This window comes from Cupressus sempervirens, chromosome 7 (genome assembly GCF_028749045.1).
Source record: "Cupressus sempervirens isolate cs-2001-9-10 chromosome 7, ASM2874904v1, whole genome shotgun sequence".
NCBI lineage: Eukaryota > Viridiplantae > Streptophyta > Pinopsida > Cupressales > Cupressaceae > Cupressus > Cupressus sempervirens.
The window spans coordinates 842,228,475-842,249,824 of NC_143124.1; the positions used below are offsets into that span (position 1 = coordinate 842,228,475).

General features: G+C 36.0%; 1 protein-coding gene and 1 long non-coding RNA gene across 2 annotated transcripts in view; both read left to right on the forward strand.

Annotated features, from left to right (window-relative positions):
* The window catches only part of LOC149550029 (uncharacterized), a 43,717-nt gene extending 24,744 nt beyond the window's left edge, over positions 1–18,973 (forward strand). Inside the window, exons 4-7 of the mRNA XM_089793198.1 lie at positions 16,467–16,533; positions 17,197–17,268; positions 17,428–17,697; positions 17,854–18,973. Coding sequence (XP_089649324.1) covers positions 16,467–16,533; positions 17,197–17,268; positions 17,428–17,697; positions 17,854–18,082 — 638 coding nt within the window. The 3' untranslated portion in view covers positions 18,083–18,973. The remainder of the gene's footprint in view (positions 1–16,466; positions 16,534–17,196; positions 17,269–17,427; positions 17,698–17,853) is intronic.
* LOC149550030 (uncharacterized) lies at positions 18,778–20,691 on the forward strand. Its single transcript, XR_016354163.1, has 2 exons — positions 18,778–18,914; positions 20,276–20,691. It is a non-coding gene; the product is annotated as an uncharacterized LOC149550030 (long non-coding RNA).
* The last annotated feature ends 659 nt before the right edge of the window (positions 20,692–21,350 follow it).

A 21,350-nucleotide genomic window follows, 5' to 3' on the forward strand; every position in this document is an offset into this window, starting at 1 on the left:
TTGTTGTGTTAGATTACATTAGTATTAGTTTATGGAAATGTGCAGAAAATTGTTTATTTATTAGGATGCACAAGTATTGATTTTTTCGTTTAAATATGTATCATTATTTGTTCTTTATTTTTATGTTAATATTTTAAGTAGCGGAAGTGAGTTTGGAATCATATAAGTGTTGGAGAATTTGTACCTTGTATTATTTACTCATTATTTATTCCGTTCAGTTGCTAACAAATATCGGCAAAATCTCTCTTTCAAATATAGGCTTATTCATTAAAGGGCATTGGTTTTAGCCTTCATGAAGTTTCAAAATTTCAAGGCACTCACAGACTGGATGCATATATATCTATTGAAAGATGTGCAGAGGGTGAGAATTATAGTGGTTATGTGGGAATATTTTGTTGGAAGTGGAGTTAGGGAGTTCAAATGTGGAGACTATTTTGGGGAGGTTCTGAATTAGGAGAAGATAGAAAATTAAAAAATTGAATAAACTAAGTTTTCTCAGTTTGCAAATGTCCATGGTAGGTCAATCGCACTGGAGAGTATAAGTAAGATATAACAGAGAATAAGCTTGTTGAAGTTGAAAAGCATTGTAGATTTGAACATGACTATATGTAAAGCAACACTCAAAACTCAAAAATACAAGCAGGCCCCAATAAGCAGCAGGTGACATTTGCCTGAGGGTACATCCCGACCTGAAGGAGTTGTGATCATCCTGACAGTGAAATATTTATCTTGTTAGCATCTATGTTCCACAAAGTTTCTAGAACGGGGATGTTTTAGGGGATGGGGACGTGTTTCTAGTATGGGTACGTTTCAAAGCCAAAGTTTAGGGGGTGGGACCTCAGGGGACAGCGATTAAAAACACGGGATTTTTTTATATATATAGAGACGTAATCCAAATATGCATATCATAGCATTGATAAACCGTTCACCATAGACATTTTAGAAGATCAATACATGGAATATTATCAAATGGCAAATGCTAAGTACTTCCATTATAACAATATCACATACATATATAGTAAAAATCAATGCCTAAAGGCTCCAGGTATCATGCATGAAATCAGAATGAAATAAAGAGAATTCCAACTAAAATAGTTAGTAAATACTAAATGCAATCTTTTTTCACTGCTGCTGCTGCTCTATGTTTATTTTCTTCCTCTTAGCAAGGTGGTCAAATCTAAAAAATGAATTGAAGAGTTAGAGTTTTAGTGTTTTAATGGATCAGAGATGGTTTGCATATTTTTATTATGTCTTTAAGACGATTGGGGGTTTGCGTGGACAACAAAAATTTTAAAAAAATGATTTTGGGGGTATTTGGCTTTACCAGATTGGCTGGAAAAAAGGTGACAGCCAGCAATTTCAGGGATGGATAGAGGTTGGCAAAATTGTGCCTAGTACTGCTGGCGGTCTTCAAGTTTCCTACCAAAAAAATTGTCCGTTTCGGGCACATTTCCAAATTTGCCAAAAGGGGACGACTCTGGGGACGACAAAAATCTGTCCCCACATCCCCATTTCATCCCCAAGACGAATACGACCCCAAAACCATTGGGGATGTGTCTTTGCGGAACACTGGTCTGCATGGTTGCTCATTTAATAAAGGGATTTTGCTTTAATCAATGAAATCAAAATCTTATTTTCACAGCAATTTTGTTGAATAGAATTTTGATGATTAAGTAGCCTCACAAACAAGAACCTTCAACCTTTTGTGATTCCATGACATGATATGGACAAAAGCTAAGTCACCAATTCAGTTTTCAGTTTGAAACAAGTACGGGGTTTGGATACATGGGTACAACAATTTTTTTCCCCTGGTTTTGGGTTTCAGGTTCCTTTGTACACACACATTGGTATATTATAAATTTATCTATACATGTTCAAATATCATAGATATAAAAATGATAAGAAGTTAGATGCATGATATTCATAAATTCATGATTGCCAATACAATTATAAATAAAATACTTAATATTTCATATTCATAATATGCAAAAGATGACTGTGTTCAAGTCTCAAATGTCATCATACAATGAAAATTTGAATTACAAGCCATAATTTATATTCAATGCCATATTCATCTTCATCATGATTAGAGGCAACAAGGCCAACATTTGGTTCAACTCCATTTGAACCATAGTTATAGGACTTTGGAAGTCCTGAGCCGAGTCAGGTTTGTAGAGTTTTCTGGGCTTTGCCAACTGACTTGGCCGAATCTTGGAGAGTCCTTTAGGACTTGCAGAGTCCAAGGATTGTTGACTTGGCGAGTCCTGTCAACAGGATTCTGCTGCAGCCAGCCAATACTAAAATCTAAAAAGTAACATTTTACTAATTGCTTTTTTTTTTTGATATATGCCTTCTCTAGGACCTAAAAAGATCATTCCATAATTTGAGAACACTTCGAAGAGAGAAAAAAGACTTCGGAAGAAGAATTTTGGGGTTTTAGAAAATAGAGTGATGAATGGATTGGCTTTCTTATATTGATTGCTGATTGCTTGTGCTAGTTTCTAGCTTGTATTCCCACATTGAGAAGAGATAAAAGAAGCATTTGGAAGAGACCTCTGCAAGTTTGAGTTGCATTTCTAATTTTTGGAGCAATTTGATGATCTTGTGTTTTGTGACGAGAACTTGGAATGGGTTGATCAGGTGGATTGAGAGGCAGAGGCAGTACGCGATGGCATAGGAAGAGGCTAGAGAGTGAGGAGGCCTAGTGGAGGACCTGAATTTGAGAGTGAGGGATTTGAGGATGATGAGAATTTCGAGGATGGGGATGAGGAGGATGCCATTGAGGTTGAGCCTCAAACATAGGGACAAAAGATGGCTGTAGTATCTTCCATGACCTATCTTAGGTGTACATGTAGGAAGATGTAGAGCCTTAGTCTTCTAGGCTTAAGCTTTTATTTTGATATGTGCTTTGAACCTTTTGATTACGTGGACTTCATATTATATGAATATTGTAGACTTTTGACAGTGAGATTTTATATTTCAGATTTCTCATGTGTTATGTAATAACTAGTTTAACAGTTTACTTATTTCCTTCATAAATTTGCATTTGTACTCGTGATTAATTTAAACTTGTGTGTGTTCAAAGTAGCTTCTATTTCTCAATTATTGTCTTTGATGATAATTCACTGAGTGATGCATGAATTTTTTTAAAAATCTTTAAAAATCTTTGAATTTCTTGGAGTTTTCAAATTTGCTAAGTTCTTTCCGAGTCCGAAGCGAGTCTGAGTCTTGTGACTATGATTTGAACCACAATCCATTGGATTGTCGCACTTGCCAGCTGCCTTGGGTTCATCTATAGAGACTTGGGGAAGTTGTGCAACTCTGGATCTAAATCAGCATAGTTAGGGACTAGATTGCAATTCCTTGTCGCATCCTCATTGTATTTCGAGTGCTTATGTGACAGTAGGTGAATGTTGGAGTGTATTGAAACCAAACGGTTTGCGTTTTTTGCTCCCAAACAATTGTGCTTGAGTGGATGGAGTATGTACTCTAATTTTTTACCTTTTTGAGTTTGCAGACAACATTTAATATTTAAATATAAAATATAAGTTATAAAATAAAGACATATTAATATAATACTATCGGTTAATTAAAAAATGATAAAAAAAAGATACACCTTGAGAGAAACTTAAATTGCAGGAGGTTGCAAGAAAATGGAGCTGTGATGCACATACTACTACTCATCAACATTCATCCTATATTGAATACGAAGAATGACAATGTCATGATATTTGGAAGGTGCAAATTGACCAAACTTGGTGAAGACAATAATTCAACTTTCATCACTATTATATATTTCTGATTGCAACCTTGTATCCCACAACTGCCTCGACATTTCTGTATGGTGCCAACCTCCTTGTTAGTGAAAGCATCTCTTGGCAATAAAACCTTGGTGGCAAAGCATATGCTAATAGATGTAAGGGGGTATCATCTTGTTCCAACAGTAAACAAAAATATATTCCCCAGCTTTGAAAATGCATCTGTATGTCTGTTGGTTTCTGTTATTGTTGTTATGTACTCCACCATGGTGCCCATGTCCTCATAAATGATCACCCCTTAGCACACCTAATTTATCTCATAATGTACTTTCAAAACATATTTAGTACAATCCCACAGCTCAATGCCATCATATATTTCACCCATACATGGGTGATCAATATTAGCACACCTAGTTTTTCTCATCACATATTTGGTGAAATTCAAAACATATTTAGCACGATCCTAACACTTATCATCAAGGATTGATGCGTTTATTTTTTGTGGTGTTTTTGTGTTTGACTACCTCCACACACTCCATAAGGTGTTGATGACCATAGCACTCAAGGCCTCTTGCCCCTTCACAAGTCATCTTAAGACTTAAGACTATTGTGTGTGATGCAAATTGTGTTTCGACAACCTAGCACAACTAAAAAAGAATACATCTCATATATCAACTATACATTTTTAAAACTTCAAAAAAAACCCAAGATTAAATTTGTTAAGGGAAAGGATCACTGCAAATGTAATTACACTTCCCATTCATTCTGTGTGTTTTAAGTGGAGATTTGGATGTGTAAAAATATGAGTAGAGGAGACATGTCTTTATGATAATTGTGAGTTGATAACCAATTAGACAATATTAAGAATTCTAAATATGTGTGTGTGTGTGTACACACACACACACACAAGTTTGTCTAATTAATGATTAACCAATAACCATGAAATGATTATTTTTAGATCAATTCAATCTGACTGAAGCTACAACATTAACACTCCCTCTTAGCTAGGGATGATTGTTATAGAACACATTATGCTCTCAAGCATATAGAGAGATATCACCTCAATATGATATTCTTGGAAAGACATATTTAAGGATATCATCTTATACCCATCAAATTAGATGTTATCTTTCTATATCATCCGAAGTATGATTCAACAAGCAATATCTATTAGATGATATTCATCATACTGATATTGTCTTGGTATGTGCACTGGCATCAAGTCCATGATGCCTACCAAGAAAATATGTCATATCGTAGAAGGATATGTGTGATCCAATCTCTGGCACTCTCTTGGACAACTGAATGTATCTATCAGATAACAGTGATGATCTCAAGGACAACTTAATGTAGTCCATCATAACAAGTATCATGATCTCCAGCACATTCTGGGACATCAACTTAATGTAGTCCATCATGATACGTTCGTTATCATGATCTCCAAAACATTCCATAACAACAACTTAATGAAGTCCATGATAACATGCATAGTTACATCGCCTTGGGGGACGGGGGAATGGGGGGACAAGTTTCCAGGATGAGGGAACAGAGGGACTTTAATTTGGGGATGGCGGGGGGACGGCAGGGAGTGGTGTTGGGGGACGAGAGGGGTTGTATATACTATACGTATGATTATTAAAATGCTAGTTATGGAAAGATGCATTGCAATATAAGATATAAAGATGTAAAAGAGTAAATGCTTGAACATTGCATTGAATCAAAACATTGAACATTGAACATTAATAGTAGAATCAGCAAATAGTGAACATCGGGATGTCCCCCCATTCTTGATGGAGGTGGCAGAATTTGGTGGCACCATTGGGGACAGGGGAATGGAGTCCCGAAGTTCCCGGTGTGTCCTCATCTTGGGAACGTGGGGCAAAAGTTGGGGGGACGTGTGCCCGTGTTACTATGACAGGTCAAGCCATTGTTAAGATTGTCACCTTACAATAGCGACCTAACAACAAACATCAATGAAAGATCATCACCTCTTATAACGTATTCCAATAGAATCATGTAGTAGCTCACATGATATCCACCATAAACCATGTTAGAGGATGGATCCACTATGGTTGATCCTAGAGGGTGGAACAAGGGCTTTCTCCTCAAAGTTCTTTCTCACAGAGAAGAATGTATTACAAGGAATTTCACCTCGAACTTCCCCCCTCTCAATATGTAGACTTTTTCAAGTCCAAGGTTGCTTCTAATGGAAATGTTAGACTCCCTCTAAAACTAATATAAACCTTCAGACCTCCTTTTACAAGTTTGTCTCCGATGATGTGACAAACTCCCTTTGAATCTGATATGATCCTTCTAATCTCATGGCAGTGAGTCCTGTCATGCTTTTCTAGTTCAACAAGTATCTTGATAACATAAGGCCTTCCAGTCTACATACATGATCACTGGAGAATTAATCTCGACATGGTCTACTCCATCTGAATCAATACGATCAAGATCATCAAAGGTTTGATTGAAGCATATCTTCTATTTTTTCCATCTCTTTGTTCAAGGTTGTCTCTAATGAACTGTCATGCTTCCTCTTGATATAAAAGGTTTCATCAAGAACCTCACTTTATCTAGATGATCATCAACTGACTAATGAATTTGTCATCAAATTGAGTCCTGCACAATATTTGGTTGCATGCCTAATGTACCATTCTTCTTTTCCCGCAAGAACAACCCCGAAGAGAAAGGAAAAGATCAAGGCAAATAAGAGAGAAACTTCAGTGAGTAGATAAATGTAATACTTTAAGGATAATAAATAATTTTAGTACATCAACATCCTTGATACGAGTTGCTCTAATGAAGGTCCGTATGAATCAAATCAGAAAATGCCTCCATATAAGCATTTGTTAGACAATGGTAATGAAACATTGGTTGTTACCGTCACAATGTAAAATTCGCACTCCCATATCATTATGGCAAACTTCTTTTTGTTTAATAGATCTTAGAACCTTAGTCTATTTGCACTTATGGGAGGATGCACTAGCAATGATAAGGCTGAGCTTTCAGTTCTGGTCAACAAACACATCACTATCATAATCAGAGTCATTTCCAACTATTTCATCATTATACCATGTTAATTTTATGTGTGCTCGGTGACTCCATTATTGCCCTCTCAACCATAAAAAGTTTCTCTCTCCTGAGCAGATTTTCTGTATAATTATCTCAGATTAAGACAAATCCATATCCCACTGTGTATGCACCATGCACTCAGACCAAGGCACCCTCTCATCTCATAATTTTAAACTCCGAAAATCCTGACAGCAACATCAATCCGAATATCCATGACTGAAGTTAAAGATTTATGCTTGGGCTAAGAACCAATCTGCAAAGAAACTTGTATATAGCTAAACTCTTATTCAATCCGACAAAGCATAGTTGCTAGAAATACAATGTTATTTGCTGACTATTAACTTCAATATCTGATTTAGATGTAGTATTTAACTATCAAAATTTATCCCAGAATTTACTTAGTTCGAGTGTCATCTTCTACGACTCATTTGCTAAGATTCCATTTGCTCCAGAAGAGCAGATCCAATATTGAATAATAAATAAGGACAAATGGTAGAGCTGTAATCTTTTTTCTTAACCGTTGCTTAAGGTTCTTTGATGGTGGCAAGAAAATAACTCTCCATATTTGTTTCAGAATTTGACATATGAGTATCCTATTTTGAGTATAGAATAGGTTTACAATTCACAATCGTCACTTTCACATCAACAATCATGCTAAGCACCCAAAACTTGTCTTCTAGTGTTATTCAGTTCAGTGGAACAATACATACAATTATTGTATATACACTTTCGATGATAACTAGACTAATTTCCAATCACAGGTTCTACAATGTCATTATGATTTTCCAGTTTTCTTTTGTTCTATCAAATAGATGTAAACGTATGGTACCGAAGGGAAAGACATAAATAGGTAGTGAAGAAAACATAAGCAGTTGGCAGGAAGAGTATGAGATTGGAAGAAAATCACAAAAATGGTGTGTTTCATGGACTTTTGTGTGGGTTTGAGGTTGCTAATTTGGTCTTGGTGGTAGGGGCGTTGCCCCTCAACCCCGTTGGGGGTGTTGCCCCTTAGACCCCCAATCAGTTTAGTTATTAGTCTTGGGAAGTGTGATCAGTTGATGAGACCGGGAGTTGTTGCAGGCATGGATTGTTTGTATGCCAGAGGTGGAGAGAGCACTGGAGCAAGCCTTTCAAGAGGGGTGCTACGTTTTGAGGCACTCGAAGTAGGTGTTGGACGTGAGGCTGTTTTGGTGGATGCATAGAGAGCTTGGGAGGAGTTGACCATCCAGTTGGAGGCAGTAGAGTGACATTTGACTTAGCGTACCCAGGAGTGGGAAGCAGAGAACACGGCACAGTTGGCTATTAAGGTCAGATCGGCTAAGGAGACATTATTGTGTTAGCAAATGCTATAGATGCAACGTGTTTTTTGAGACCGATTTGGTGCAGGCACGAGAGGAATGTGAATGTGATGTGACAAAAGCAAATTTATCTTGTTATAGTTAGTCAGTTAATGTATTCCGTTTTGTTAATTTGTCTTGGATATTTTGTAATTGTCATTTGGAGACGACTTTACTTTTTGGTGGGATGATGTTGTCGGTAAATTCTATATTGTAGTCGACGGGTAGAATTTTATCCGAAAGGGCGCGTGACGGTTGAGTCACCCCTTCGGAAAAGTATATGTACATCGTCCAAAAGGGATTTTGGATTAGAATTGTAATCATCATAAGTATACTGTAAGCATTGGAGTGCATATTGCGTATATGAATAAAGTATCCGTTCTGTGTTATATCTTACTATACTACATGTGATAAGTATCCTTTTGCCTTATACAATAAACATTCCTATGCGAACATCGTGATTAGGGTGGGATCCAATGCTCTGTACTTAGTGCTTATCTGTTCCTGTATCTTTTCATGTACGCCCTTTTAATAGTGTGTGCACTATATGCATAATCTTTCTATAGCCTTGTCTTCACACTTCATTTGTATATGTAACGATTGTTTCTTTTGTATTTTGTGAATGCCACATAATGTCTTGGTGAATGGTTTATTATACCATGATTTTTTCGTTAAATTGATGTTCTGTTTTATCACTCTATGTTCTATTTGCTGCACCATATTGCCCTTCCCTTTGTTCATGTGAATATGCAAGTAACTATTCCTTTGTTCCAACATTTATGTCATCACATTTCTTTGATGCTTCGAAGGTGGAATGGCTTCATATGGTAACTGTCACCACTCCTGTTCATTGCTTGTGTTGCCGTGTGGAAGTTGTGTACCTGTTGGCATTGTTTTTGACAAGGGTATCTTCAATCTTCATCGGAATTTGTTTTATCAGCAAGAGGTCCATTGAAGATTTTGACGACAATTATTGAGCATTTGTAGTGACGTCTAGTTGGGATGTTATCAATATGTGGTGTTTCATTGAATAAAAAATAAAATAAAATTGATATCTCTTTAGGTATGTGTATTTGTGTCATTAGGTTTGGAAGTTATTATTGTGATTGCTTCAATGATCTCTGTTAGTTAATATAATTTGTAGTTATACGTTCAATTGTTGTCATTGAGCGGTGTTGCCTCATTGTCACAGATTTGACATATATTTACTGAACCCGATCAACATCAATGAGCACCCATATTTTGATAAGTCCCAAATTGAGCATGTATTGGAAATATTCAATCCTAGGTCAACCCCACATGAATGTTGACTCATAAATAATATTTTTATTCTCTCTAATCAAACCTTGATTAGACTTTGCGTTATATGTATTACTTGGTGTCCTCTTATTATATAAAGTGTGATCCTTTTCTTATACTCTTCATTTGATTTACATCTGCAGTTTGGCTCTGATAACATGTTAAGTAACATGGATCGTTTCTGCAAATGTAATAATATGGCCATTGTAATTGATATTTTCCAAATGCAGATTTGGATCTTATATGAATATGAGGAGACATGTCTCTTGAAGAGACATATGTCTCCAAGGTTTAATCATCATTTAATTGATACATATATTTCATAATAATTATTAGTATAATATATATGTATATACATACATATATATATATATATATATATATATATATATATATATATATTAATATTAATATATGTATATATGTATTATATATAATATATACTATAATATATATAATAATATATATTATTACTACATGAATATGCATATATGGAATATGATGATTTACCAATAACAACAATGTATCTTAGATCGAATTTATTCGACTGAAGCTACAACTTTAACATGGGAATGGGGGTGATTGTGAAGTCCGTGGTTATGCCTCTTCGCTTGGCATCTGTATTAACTCACTCTCTGTCTTGGAAGTACATGTATCTCCCATATGTGGCAGTGGCAATGACTCATTTGAATCCTCATTGGCCTTGTCTTCAATGTCATCCATTGTGAAATGAAAATCCGTTGCAGCCCCCTCCTCCATGGCTTGCCTCTCCAAATCAACGATCTCATCTGTTGAAAATAATGGATGTGGCTCCTATGCTGTCTACTTAGAATAAGGATCTATGTCATTCAAATCAAGTGCACTAGTTACTGAACACTGTGCCCTTTTTATGCACAACTTACGATTATATTGCACATTAACAAGGTCATTTAGCCGTGTTTGAGTCAATTTGTTTCTTTTCTTTGTGTGAATAGACTCAAATAAACTCCAATTGCGCTCACAATGGGATGCGCCACAAGGCTGACACAAACATTTTTCAAAGGCAATATTGTGTCGATAATACTTAGCAATGTCAAGAACACCATTGCAAACCTTGTGATAGCAGTTCTCACCAAATCTTTGTCTTTAATGATCCTTCTCATCAAACATAGAACCCATGGGTGATTATAGATGAACTTTGTTATTCAGCTTGCATCTTCCACAACTGGACTCGGCCAATCAAGTTTTCCTATCTCCTCCAAAAGAAGGTCAAGGACATGTGCTGCACAAGGTGACCAAAAAAGCGTGAGGTGTCTCTCTTGGAGGATTCTACCTAACATATTAGTAAAAAATCAATCATTAGTTGCAAACTTTTCATATTTACATCAAAGCTAAATTGAATGATACCATAGAATTAAGATTCATGATTCATATTGAACATTAAAAATTTAAATTACCTGCTACGACATGCTGTTGCATTCTCTGTGATGATTTGCATCACATTCTCTATTCCCACCTCCATGACAACATTCTCTAAACAACATTAAAGCCAATGTGTGTGCATTTATCACTTTATTGGAGGCATCAATAGATTTTCAAAACACCACATCATCTTTGCAAACAACCAAGAAATTCATAATGGTTCTACTTTTTCCATCTATCCACCCATCAGATAAAATGGTGCAGCCATATTTCTTCCACTCTTTCTTTTGCTCTTCTACCCATGCCCGCCCTATCAACTGCATCGTTAAGCAACCTACAAAATTAAAGTGAAATCAAGTGTTAGTAATAAATAGGAAATAACAATTAAATTTTAAAATATAAAAATGAACTTAAGTGGATTTCAATTATTTATAGTTATTTATAGTTACTAACCTTCCACTCAAATTCTTGCGAGAAGGGGCCTTGTATCCTTTGCTCGAAATTGTTAATGCGGTCACCAAATTCAGCCAATAGGGACTATCAGCCACATACATTGAGAGATTGTTGAAAAATCAAAAATCAACACATGCAATATCAGTTTACAAATGCACCTCCTTCCATCCAATGGCCTCTAATGATGGTTGTGCTCCAGCTGTGTTCTTGAGCACAAAATAGCTCCCTATCCTTGATGCTGATGGTGGTGGTGAAGAACTAGGTGCTGTAGAGGAGGGAGTGGAAGCGGCAAAAGAGGCACTTTGTTTGCGGATCCGCGGGCCATGAATAGATCCCACTTTGTTCTCGAGTGTGGCTTCCTCTTCTTTAACATCAATAGCAGCTCCTTGAGTTTCAGCTATAACTTTCCTCATAGCTAATTTCCCCCTCTTCCTATTCAATTTTTTCTCTTCAACAATTGCAAGTAGGGTATTAATGAATTTTTTACTTATTCAACTACCTTGTGACAAGGAGTTGAATCATGTTTCTTTATGCTTGCAAGGTGGTATTTGGAGCGGTTTATGCCTTCAAAAATGATTTTTTCACATGAAATGCATATAACTTTCTCACCATCATTTGGAGCCTTGTAGGCATACCACCACACCTTATATCTTGCATTTCTAGGCTGAGTGCCTATATATCTAGATGGGTATAGTGTTCATGGCCACTCTTCCTCTAAACTTGCCATGCCTTAATTCTCAACTGCTGCCTTATACAAAAATTCAAAACACAAATTAAAATTTATAATAAAATAATTAAACAAAGTTAGAACTTAAAAATAGAAACTAGGTAAATTCGATTATTTTTAGATATCATTCAAAATTAAAAATTAACTACACAAACTGTTAGGGTTTGTTTTAAAAAAAAAAAAACATATTCTTCAAAAAAATAGCAATAGATTAAAAAAGAATTGTAAAACATAGAGTATAAATGATTTCAAATGATTCAAACGTAGAATTGAAATGATTTCGAATGATTTGAATTCATTTAACAAAAAAGCAATAGAAGTATAAACATAATCTTAGACATGGGAATTTTTTTTTGTTTCTATAACTAGTTGAAATCCACTCAAATCCACCTTTAATAGCTTGCAATCACCTAAGAGTGCCTTGGAACCCTTTTTCTCTCCAGTCCTGAAGCCTCCAAATGCCGAAACATAAACTGGTGAATAAAAAATGAACTTCTTTTTGCCTATATCGCTGGTCTGTTCATGCGGCCGAGTGTGCGTAAAAATTCAGTGTTAATGAAAAACTTAGCGATTAATCTGCCAGTAAATGCCAAAAACTCTGCGATTTTTTTCAGGTGAGTCACAATTTTTTCTAGCAAAAACAACCATAAAAAACTATGCGAGTACTTGAAAATTGTTGATTAATCGTTGATTATGCCAACTATGCTCTCAATGTCGTTCTATTGAAGCATTCCCCCTTGCAATAAAGTGGTTTACACCTTTTCATTTCTGGGGTTAGTGTAATGAGGTGTATTGGAAAGGGTATTCAGCATCTCCTGTCAATAAGGTGATCTAACAATGTTGAAAGGAAGCCCATTGGCATTAATGCAATGAGAAACACTTTGATCAACCTCTTTGATTTTATTTTTGCAGGCCCTATCCAATAGGCCTCTTTTTCTTGCGTGAACAATTTTTTGTTCAAAAGGTGGTGGCATTGGCATGAAAGAATGTGGACAAGCCGATAGTCCCAAGTGACTAGGAGGCCTCCTTGAGCTTGTGTTGGCAAGAGGATGGCTAGTCTTTGCTTTGTTGCTTCTCATGTCAGTTTCCTCTTGTTCTTTAATATAATAAATGATTAGACCCTTTGGCAGACCTTTCTTATCTGGCCCTCAACAAGCATTTATTCCTTTTCTAGGGATGTCAGAGAAGTGAGCTTCCACTTGAAAGTATGAGATCAAATAATCTATTGCAATGGTTACACTGCCAATGATTACCCCTCAAACCCCCCACACGAAAAAATGAAAAAATTGTTTAAGTTGAATCAATATTAAAAGGTTTCTTCCAGACAACTGAACTAGAACTTCTAGGTATTGCGTTTGAATCATGAACCTATGTTTGAAAAGAAAAGACATTATTGGAACAACTTAAAAAATTCTGTATTATAATCCCTTAATATGCATACAAAGTATTCAAAACTACTTAAAAAAATAAAACAATGAAGATTCACTCACCTTTGAATGCAAAATTTGCCTCAAAATTCCCGAGTATTTCATTTGTGTGTCACTCCTTTGTAGTGTACCTTCAAAGAAAAATGTAGTGACTGTAAAACCAAGCTAACACTGAAAATAAATGATATGAGAAAAAATGAGCAATGAAGACCTTTGAGTGCTAAATTTGCCTCCTCAAAATCCCAAGTCTTTCATGTGTGTGTCACCTTCAAAGAAAAATGCAGCGACTGTAAAACCAAGCTAACATTGTGAAAATAAATGAAGGATGAATGTAATGAGAAAAAACTGAGCAATGAAGAGGTTTAAAGGTCGAAATTAGTGTTACTGTTGGTAGCAATTTTTTTACGGTTGAAAGACATTTTTTATGGCATGTGGGGCTCCTTTGTTTGGCATGCACAACTCTCGGTTTCCTTGGGTGTGGCTGCCAAACCCACTGGCAATCTGGGTACCTAGGCCGGACTTGGGGGCAAAGTGGTCCTACTTTGGGACCCGAACTGAACCTGGCCACGAACTTGGCCCTTTTTCACAAGAATCTGGTAAGACAGGTTAAAAGAGTTGTTTTCTTGAAGGATGTGAAACAGTGCAAAAGCTAGCTGTTTCACAATTAGATGATACAAGTTTTGTTGTGGAGGTATTTGGGATTGCTTTGACAATACATTCATGTTATGGAAAACTTGCTTTTGTTGTTAAAGTGTGAAGTGCAGATTCTTCACCTGTAGCCTTAGAGTTCTCAAGTGATCTGCTGAGGGTCAATTTCCTTATGTGCTAGCTGAGGTTATGTCAAGAGTGTTGGGTATATTGTGGTGTGTTGCTGGATTCTCAAATTTGTAGATCTAGTTGATTAAGCATTGGAGGGCTCTTTTGCTTAGGAAACTTACCATCTCTATTCGATTGCCTATCTTCACAGTAGTTTTGAGGCTGCTGATTTGGTTTAGATTTTTGCAGCTGATGTGAGCTTTTCAATATTTTTTGAGGGCTGAATGCTGAATGCATAGGTTTCAAGTGGAGTTGTACGCAATTAATTATAAATAGCTATCATAAATAAATTTAATATTCATGTACTATATGTGGTCATGTCAAACCTGTCCATGCATAAGGTGGGGTAGATACACGAGACGTTGACAATCGGCTACTACAAGGACTCCTGAATCCTCAGAGCATTCTCATATGCTGAATTGGTACAACTAAATTGATTGATTCTAATGTTGTCCACCATGTATCAACCTGCAGATCTCTGATACTATTTTCTTTCTACTTCAGTTGCCTCCTTTGTGTTAGATATAATTCTGATTGTTATTTGTTTGTTTTCTTGTTTTTTTTCACTTCCAGCCTAGTACTTTTTTGCCCTAGTTCTTTACTATTAATACTTTTTTTAATAAGACTTAGCTGATCTGCCATTGACTCTTTGATGTAAATAAAGGGTGATCTTACTAGCATATAAAATAGCTGCATCTTTCATCTCAAGATTACAAATACAAACATGCTCTTACTTTTTGCCTTGTATATGATTTGTAAAGGATACCTTAGATCATATGGGAAATCAAGACAATCTTTTACATGGTGGATTAACTTCTAACATTTCTTTTGGATAAAATCCTAGAAACCAATTTCAAATGAATAGTCATTTTCATCTACTGAGATATATTAAGAAATTAAATGTTATTACATGAAGTCACCTGCTTTTGTGTCTCGTTGACTCTTTGATGTAAATAAAGGGTGATCCTACTAGCATATAAAATAGCTGCATCTTTCATCTCAAGATTACAAATACAAACATGCTCTTACTTTTTGCCTTGTATATGATTTGTAAAGAATACCTTAAATCATATGGGGAAAGCAAGACAACCTTTTACATGGTGGATTAACTTCTAACATTTCTTTTGGATAAAGTTTTAGAAACCAATTTCAAATGAATAGTCATTTTCATCTACTGAGACATATTAAGAAATTAAATGTTATTACATGAAGTCACCTGCTTTTGTGTCTCGTTGGCCATGTATTGTGAACTGATAATTTGCAACAATATTTTGTTCATGTGGCATTCCTATGGTTTAGTTTTATTGATTGCTTCGTTGTTTGTATTTTACTTTTTTATTGCTGATTTTAGTGGCGCAACTATAGCTTGAGGCCTTTTTATTGTCAAAGACGTATGATCTCCACTGTTCATAGTTATGTGATTTGAGCTTCTGGTTAACCTAAGTAGCCGTTCCTGATTCTGGGTTGGATTTGAATTTGGGGACTCGACAAATCCTTTTTGGGCTGGACCCTGATTCCATGGATATAAACATTTTCAAAATATTTATCTTAATGTATATATGTATGTATATTCATAGATTCCATACGTGTAATATGTTAATGCTCATTCATCATTAGCTCAAACTTCAAATTTCAAACAAATAATGATAATAATTGGTCTTTAGGCAACTTCTATTGGTCTAATTAGGGTTTGGATGGCTCATTTTACAGTTGACTTTGACTGTGATTTTAAAAATTATAAAAAATGTTAAAGTGGGCCCCTTTTTCTTTGCCCACAGCTCAGGATTCCTGCAGATCCTTCTTGGATCCAGGCAGGATTCCAGAATGGAATCCGGATTCTCTGCTGATCACTGATCCACACAGAATCCGGATTCTATGCTGGGAACTGAGAGGGATCCAAGAGGGATCTGGATCTGGATCTGGATTGCTTTGGAATCAGGATCCGGAGCTTTCCAGAGGGATCCAGTATCTTAGGTTTTAACTGTGTTCCTTTTTATATCAATGTTTTGAATCATGCTCAATGATTGAACACCAGGATGAGAGCTAGAGAAGATAATCATATTACGGCTGACAGTGTTGTTACAGCCAAACACAATGTGTTATTGGTGAAGTGTGGTCAATAAATGAAATGCAAACTTTTTTAGTAATCCATGTATACACTTTTTATGTGCAGGCAGGAATGTGGATGGAAGAAATATCATGGTACAGTTCGCAAAATATGGACCTAATGCAGAAAAAATGTAAGTTTGGTTTAATAATTTCTTATTGCCTTTTGATTTGGTCTAGATCAACTTTTCAAAATTATATTTTTCCAGAATGCAAATTGTTTTTGTTGGACTAACCGCCAACGTTCCCCTTCGAGATTTGTGACATGGCTTAACCGCCTCCAGTGTTCTATAAGTCTAGTGGTTGTATCAAGCATTGGCAGGTCGATCTTTTGGTGCAACGACAATGCTAGCTTGTAACAAGTGGTATTAGAGTTTGGTCACATGTTCAAATCTCCTCGGGTAACACCGAGAGGGGAATTGTTGGACTAACTGCCAATGTTCCCCTTCGGGATTCGTGACATGGCTTAACCACCTCCTGTGTTCTATAGGTCTAGTGGTTGTGTCGAGCATTGATAGGTCGATCTTGTGGTGCATTGGCAACGCTAGCTCGTAACAGTTTTGGCTTATGGCATGGATATATATTCTTAAATTATGTGAGCATTTTTTTGAAACATGTTTTATAAACAGGCAAATTGATTCTGCTATGACGATAAAGATTCTTTAGTCATGGAATTCAAGTTTTTGCTGCTTGACTTGACTAAATGTTTTAAATTGGGTGGAGTTACTTTCTGTTTGTAGTTTGATTTACTGTAGTTCAATATAACTGGGTTATACTTTTTTTCAAACAAATTGCAGTCAGCGGGGAAGAATTACTGTGGAGAATTCAAGGAGGACCAGATCTAGGAGTTTCAGCCCACCATTGTCTAGGTCAGAAGTGCTTGGTCTCATTTGCAATCAATTGACGCTTGACATATTTTATGTTTTGAGAGGCTTGTCTGTTAATTTTGCTAATTTACTGTGCAGGTATTAGCCAATCTTTCTTAATAATATCATTGATTGTCTATTTCATGTACTAATTTCTTGCAGGCGGAGGTATGATGATGATTACCAAGACAAGTATTACAGGAGGTCTGATGATTATTATCGAGACAGGGATTACAGAAGTGATCATTACAGAGATAGAGATTATAGAAGACCGAGATCAAGGAGTCGTGATAGATATGAGGGTGACAGATACTATGAAAAGTCCAAGAGTTACCATCGTTACAGCTCCAGTCGCAGCCGAAGCAGAAGCCGTAGTAGGAGCAGAATGAATGACAAAGAGAAGCGAAGATCAAGAAGTCGGTCTTTAGAAAGGTATCCACCCTAACAGTATAGCTTTTGTGTTTATAAGTCAAAATACATAGAGGTTGGGGTTGTTTTGTTTAGTGATACTGCAGAAAATGTTATTGAATGTTGAAACTACAGTAAATATGTGTTTATTTATGTTTGTGGATATTCTTCTTGTTGCAGCCCACTCCCAGCCAGAAGTGCCTCTCCTCTTCCTCGGAATGCTTCTCAAAGCCCACCAGCCAGGTCACCTGGTACTGCAAGTAGGTCTCCAGAAGTGCAAAGCCGATCTGCAGATTCTTGTAGTCGATCACCAGAAGCTCCAAGTCTGCATGAAAATTGTCATGATCATTCACCACGTTCACCTCGCCGAGATGCAGATTCTCGCAGTCGATCTCAAGACACATTTTAGTCACTCACCTCAGAATGGCTCTTATTTTGATTCATGTATCCATAATCATATTGTTGGGCTTCCCTCTTGTGCAGGAATATTAAATGAAGCATGCAATATCTTAGTCTTGCACTGGTGGAGTGATACTGCTGTTAGTTTAAATCAAGGTTTCATGTGCTGGTGCTTCTTGAAAGCGTCACTCAACTGGTTAGATACACTATACATATTTTAATATGCTTTATGGCTGATCTTAATTACCTAGATCCAATTATTGTTAGTATGATAGGGTTAGGATGCTCACAGATATTGTCAGTACCTTTGAATTAGTGCAACCTACTGATCAGGGTAATGCATCTTTGAGAAATATATTTTATTTTTTCAAAATATTAATGAATTAAGAAGTGGTGGGATTTTAAACTTAAAATTCATTTTAAAAAGTAATAAGAGACCTGTCTTATGATGTTTACCATGTCATAATTATGACTTATTCTTTATTATTCCATGCACTGTGATTGCATGTGAGGTCGGGAAACTGCCTGTAGCTGTGTTCCCTGTGATGGTGCTCTGATCCATGTATACCCGACTATGATGATGGTGTTGTAGCTGATCCTTGTATACCTGAGCGTTGGTGATGCTGTTGTAGGTTGCTCAAATTTTTTCCTGTTCACTTTGATCCTGTTTTTAAAATCATGTGGTGCAGTTTTACGGAGGCTAAGGTTCTTGAGAAATGGGGTCACCGTGATGGTGGGATGTGTAGCTTTTGCAGTGTGAGATGGCAGTAACTCTTAGTTTTAGTGTTGCATTTCTGTTGCTTTACTTGCTGGAAAACATTGTCGAGCATGTGGGGACAAAGGTAAGTGTTCTAGAAAGATTATTATTTAATAAAAAATAAAAACATTTATTATTGTTTTAGTCTATTATGCAACTCTACTATTGCTCGTTTCATTTTGTTTGCATGATGAATACTTTGAACATTGTGGAGGCTCTTTCAGAAAGATTTGGTTTTCAGTCTCTCTTTAATAGGAAAGAGGCCCCTGTGCTGAAGAATTTTCTAGTCTAGATTAGGTCTCTTATCTTTTAAGTCATTATGATAGATTGTTGATGGTGCAATTTATCTTCTCCTTTTGGTGGTGCAATTTATCATCTCCTTTTGGATGAATGTTGGACTGATGTTTAGCAACCCTTGATTGTTTATTTGTCGAGGGCTACTTATTGCTATTTCATTTCTTATACATCTTTTTTGGCATTTATGATTATTAAAATGCTTCGATGTACAATGAGGAAATGCGGTATTTGACTGTTATCATATGCTATCTTCCGATCTCAATTTCCACCCCTTTTTCAAATATTGTTATATTTCCTAAACCAATTGTCTAACTGCATATTCTCTGTTCTTTTCTCAGATATTGTTTTATTTTTTAAACCAAATGTCTAACTGGATATTTTCATTTAGTGTCAAAATATATTTTATTGATGAAATGTACACGAAACTAAGTCTATGTTCAAGTATATCCAGGTATCTTTTCAGAACATAATTATTTGGTGTTTGAATTGATTTTGATTAGGAGTGCACCTTTTTTTTATTGATTGGCTCTACAAACAACTTTGGTGCATTGGAGAGAGAAGAAAATGTTGGGAAACACATTTTTTCGTGGATACACATACATTTATGATTAATGCTAAGTCTAAATATGGTAGCTTACAGTTATACCAAGTTGATTCTGTTTGGTAGGGTGTATTGGATGGTGTCCTGTACACATGAACGATGACTTAAGCACATACATAAATGTATATGGGCATTTTGTAGTTTGCGGTACTTAGGTCTCTTGGGATTAATTGATTGCATGTATTGATCAGAATTAATTGTGCACTGGTGAATAAATTCTCTTGGGCTTAAGTTATTGCATATGTTTCAATCAAAATCAATTATGTACCAGCAAATAGTTTAATTTGGAGATTGACAATGTTTTAAATAAGTATATACTTAATAGATCAGAACATTTTTTTTAATAGCACTGCAGTAACTATATTGTGAGAAAATTTACAAGGTGAATTGACTGATTATTTGCAAAAGCAATTCATGGAGATTATAAATATACTATTTAGAACATGTATATATATAAATACTGCATATTTATTATACAATTTTTTATGTTTGGTAGTGTATTAAAATATATAAATTTGGACTTTGCTTGTGCTGCTGATTGGAGTCAGGCCTCTGCTGCTCTTCCATTTCTTGCTTCGGCTGCAACCCTGGATGCTGTGCTATATATTTTGTTTCCATTCTGCAGCAAGTTCCTGCTGACATTGCACAGCCTCTTCAACACTCTAGCCACTGTACTGACGGCTGCTCCAGTGGCGTTCCCTTCATTGGGGAACTTAAGGATATCACTGTTTGGATAGGTGAGGTAGGAAGAATTGTTCTTCAAACACTCGCTCTTCTCTTGAAGTGTGAGTTTGGCCTTTCCTTTGAAGGGCTTCTAGCTTTTTTGCTTTGTGTTTTGTTCTAGTCAGCACCTGTTGTGCAGTCTGTGCTGTTGATAACCTGTTTTTCCTTTTTCTTGCAAGGGTCGGTCCCCTTGATAGGCTGCGTTTTAATATTCAAGAACAAATTACATTATGAGGAGCTAGTCCAAATTGTTTCACTCAAGATCACCTAACACAAAAGTAGTAGTAGTTTCGTTTATACAACTAAATGCCATGTTATAACAAAATATGATATTTAGTCAGCTAGTTGCAAGCACTTAAGATGTTATTTTTCTATTGAGTTTTATCACTTTCATATGCCACGAGAGGGTAGAAAAAGAGGTAAGATGTTATTTGTATTGAGTTTTATCACATTCTTATGCCACAAGAGGGTAGAAAATGAAATTAGGATCTATCTCAGTAGGGTTGCAACCATCAGATTTGGATCTATCTCAGTAGGTTGAAACTGGCTTGCTACTTTTTGCTTTTACATTTTTTCATTACGACCAGGTGTGGTAAATTTATTTTCTTCCATTTACTAATTTGAGGAGTTCCTCTGTGTTAAGATTGCTTTTGCTAGGGGGTAAGATGGAGCTGATTTAATCTCTTTTCTGTATGCCATTGTGATGCCGTCTTTCAACAATACCATGAATTGGCCCTTTAGATATCTCCGTTCTTTCCGAGACTTGAAACATGACAGCAAGGAAAATGAATATAGAAGCTAATAAAGTGCCTCTTTTTGCTGTTGGGGGCACATGATAATCTAATGCCATTGAAAAACTAAAAGCACAAAAATAAGTTATGAAATTAATAAGTTATTGGA